Genomic DNA, 3968 nt, shown 5'->3' with positions numbered 1-3968 from the left:
GGCATTTTTCAAACCACCCCACCCACCCCTAGGTGCCACCCCCTTACTTCTAATCTCATCAATGCCATTTTGAAACCATTGCCATTTTGAAGCTAAAAATAAAAAATGTAGATAATAAAGCCTAAAATCTACAGCCTAATTTTGGGATAACGCAAATATTCTTCCTTATCATCTATTTTTTTACTTTCAACAAACAGGAATCTTAAAACGGCATATCTTTGCGTTTTTGCACAGTCTTCTATCGATTTTCAATCATGCAATTTGCAAATTTGGTGGTATTTTAAACCTTTATTTAATTCGCTTATTTGAAAGAAAAATGGTTTATACTGTGGAAGAAAGAATTCAAATAGTTTTTCTTTATGGTGCTGAAGGTATGTGCTATTTGAGAACGGCCCGTGCTTTCAATGAGAGAAATCCGGACAAAAACGTAAGTCACGTTTATGTTAGAGATTTGATTCTAAAGTTTCAAGAAACTGGATCGGTCAAAAATAAAAAAAGGACAGGGCTCAGGGTACTGATTGAATAAATGCAGATGGAAGTTATCAAGGATGGTCAGGTATCGGTCAATCCAGAAGCATCAACACGCCAGATGGTATCAATCACAGGTATACCTCGAATATCTATCAGAAGAGTATTGAAAATGCACAAATTCCATCCCTACAAAATGAAGATTCTGCAGGAACTTGGCGACGACGATCCAGATAGAAGCAGGATTCAGTTCTGTGAACTAATGACGGAGGAAATTCGAAGGGAACCTTCACTCGCTAAAAATATTTGTTTTAATGAGAGTGCTCATTTTTTTTAAACAGAAATGTGAATAAGCAGAACTGCAGATACTGGAGCGATGAAAATCCGCATATTGTTGTTGAAAGACACACCCAACATCCCCAAAAGCTCAATGTTTGGTTCGGAATACTAGGCGATAAAATTATAGGTCCATTTTTCATCGACGGAAATTTGACTGGTGATGCTTATGTGGAAATGCTGAACATTTTGATAGAGCCAGCCATAGTAAATGAGGTTGAAAATCAAAGAGATTTGGAAGGAAATTTAACTCTTAATGAAGACCTTATACACTTTCAGCAAGATGGAGCCCCACCGCATTATTCTATTGTCACAAGGCGATGGTTGGATAGATATTATCCAAGGCAATGGATTGGCAGAAGGGGTCCAATCGAGTGGCCGCCAAGGTCACCTGATCCCACTCCTTTAGACGTTTTCTTGTGGGGTTACACTAAATCCATAGTCTACAAGACAAAACCAGGTCGTTGCAAGAATTGCGGCAGAGGATATCTGAAGCATGTCGAAATATTCCGAGAGAGACTTTCCAAAAAGTGAGAGAAGATTTTGAAAATCGTTTGTATTTTTGTATGGAATAAAACGGCTGTCATTTTGAGCAATTGTTAAAATAAATTATCATTTTAAATTTCTTTCAAATTGTCACACCTACATTTCTTATCACTACTTACCAGTAATTAAGTTGAAGTCTGTATGACCATCGTTTAGCAATTTCAATTAGCTTTCCAAAGAAGTGTCACAAGAGAGGTATCGCTATCTTGAGATTAGAAGTGAGGGGTGGCACCTAGGTGTGGGTGGGGTGGTTTGAAAAATACCTAATTTGCCTCATTTAGCTGGGTCCCAATTTGTAACTTATGCTGAAAAAATCACTTTTTTCATTAATGTCCACCTAATGTTCCGTGTAAGGGGTAGTTTTTCAATTTCACCCTAAAAACTTTATGATCATCGTTTAGCATTTTTCATGGGCTTTCCAAAAAGGCGCCACAAGTGTGGTGTTGTCATTTGAGATTTTCAAGTGAGTAGGGGTGCCGCCTAAAGGGGTAGGTCGGGGTAGTTCAAAAAATACGTCATATTTATTCCCCCTCGATATTATAGAAACGGTATTTTTTATTTTTTTGATATCTTTTTTGGTTTAAAAATTATAGCCACTGTAAGTTTTCAGTGGCCCACCCTGTATATCTCATATATGAAAATATCTGTAATTTTATATACAGCAAAGTAAATGTATTAGTCTTATACATATATAGGTATGAGTGTGTAAAGTGTAAAATATGAAATATTAACTACTAACATTTATGGTTTAAAGTTTGCATAAATTTTTACACCATTCTGATTTTCAACCAATTGTATCCATTTTTGAAAATACGAAATTCTAGTGAACACTCTAGGACTGTTTCTATTGCTACAATGGGATTCGAATGATGCCATTCCAATGATTACGTTGTTCTGGACCAACGAACCGCCAGAATCGAAGTTGCAGTTGATATTTTCCAGATTGTAAGCGCAAATCATTGATTCATCGACTCTCTCATCTTTAATCAAAGTTTGACAACGATGGAATGAAATCAAGTTCACATTGGTGAAATATAATCTGTTGCTTGTTTGAGTTTTTCCTGTCATCCAACCTATTGTGGTCGCTGAGGTATCCTGAAGATATGCATATCTGTAAATAAGTAAGGCGTAATAAAAAAATGCCATTGTATAAAGAATTCGGTTATAACTTTATATCGTGTGTTGCATCGGAACACGGGACTTAGGAGATCCCATGTAAATTTTGAAAAGATCAAATATTATCTCCCCAGATAATTTTTTGCAAAAGTTGTATTACACTTATTTGAAGAGGCGATAAAGTTGTACTCTCGTCTAGAATTTCATTTAATTTGGAATAGGCATTTAAATGTCATTTTCAAAAATTTACCTTCAAATTACCAAAAAAATATAGTACGGCCCGGAGAAAACTACAATTAAAATACCAGCAAATATGTGATTTTGTCATTGTCAAATTCGATGTCACCTTTTGTTTACAACAATCTGTATGGTTTGGAAACCAAAGAAGTTTATGTATTATTACCTAAAACTGGCTAGAGTTCCTGGAGTTTCATAAATCTCTTTAAATGGCGATCCAACTTTAATGAGACAAACGTCATGCGAGAAACTTTTCAAACTGAAATTCCCATGGCGCATCAAATTCTCTACGGAGTGAGATTTTCCTTTCTTCCAATTATCAGCATTACTGACAATTTTTAATCGTTCAAACGAATAAACCTTGACTGTCTCGCAACACCTTGCTGACGTTAAAACCCAGAATCTACTGATTATTACTGTACCTGAAGTATTCAGTTTATTAATGTATAGAATAAAAAATTAAAAAATATGTTTTTCTCACCACAAATAAGCACCATGGTACCAGATTTCAATAGTACCAGCGCTGCCATGAATTTAGGAGTTTCCCTGCGGTTCTTTGCGTCAACCAATGAGGAGAATTTGCTTTGCAAAGCGCTGGATTTAAAGATTCTGTCATTAAAGTCTTCACCGCACCTTTTTCTGGATTCCATAATCATGAAGACTAGCAAAATTAGATTTGCCAAAGACACAACTAGCAATGTTGTCATAGAGAAACACGCTACTGCAGATATTCCGTCACCCATCGTGTAGGGCTGAGGTGACACAAAATGTAAACTGTCCATATATTGCGGCAGGTAATACTTTCTGTTTTTTCTTTCGAAATAATTGGAGTTTGATGAACTCTAACTAGATGCGTGTTTTAAAACATATTTCCAGATATGTCATTTCAAAATCATGCACGATAAATTATTGGTTTTTATTTCTGTGGGGATAATGAGTAAATTGTACCATATGATCGAAAAACCGGCGTCAAAGACGGCTAGAGAATGACAATTAACACTAATTGTAAAAAAAAATAAAAAAGAATAGAAAGTTTCCAGACACAAATCTATTTCCAAAAAAAAATTCCCGAATTATAAACTACACTATTTAAAAATTTACTTAATACATAAATAAATTACCTACAACTTTCTTAAGGCCATCTGGCAGTAAGCGCCATTAAAAATGAAAGAAGCGTACGCACCAAGTAAATGATGTTTAGGGCTTGACCACGTCAAAAATGTCATCGATTGTCATTCCTCAGCTGTCTTTGACAGCTTTTTTTC

At 35.5% G+C, this 3968-nt stretch overlaps 1 protein-coding gene across 1 annotated transcript; it reads right to left on the bottom strand.

Moving 5' to 3' along the window:
• Window positions 1–1597: 1597 nt before the first annotated feature.
• Window positions 1598–3554, bottom strand: LOC115883126 (trypsin-like). Its single transcript, XM_030901436.1, has 4 exons — window positions 3185–3554; window positions 2870–3125; window positions 2090–2461; window positions 1598–1655 (listed from the first exon to the last, which is right to left on the bottom strand). The coding sequence occupies exons 1-3, from the start codon at window positions 3483–3485 to the stop codon at window positions 2092–2094; spliced, it is 927 nt and encodes a 308-aa protein (XP_030757296.1). The 5' UTR covers window positions 3486–3554; the 3' UTR covers window positions 1598–1655; window positions 2090–2091.
• Window positions 3555–3968: the final 414 nt, after the last annotated feature.

Source organism: Sitophilus oryzae, unplaced genomic scaffold (assembly GCF_002938485.1).
Source record: "Sitophilus oryzae breed Bouriz unplaced genomic scaffold, Soryzae_2.0 scaffold_1815_pilon_pilon, whole genome shotgun sequence".
Taxonomy (NCBI): Eukaryota; Metazoa; Arthropoda; class Insecta; order Coleoptera; family Curculionidae; genus Sitophilus; species Sitophilus oryzae.
The sequence above is the reverse complement of the archived record's forward strand: the minus strand, read 5'-3'. Positions and strand labels throughout refer to the sequence as shown.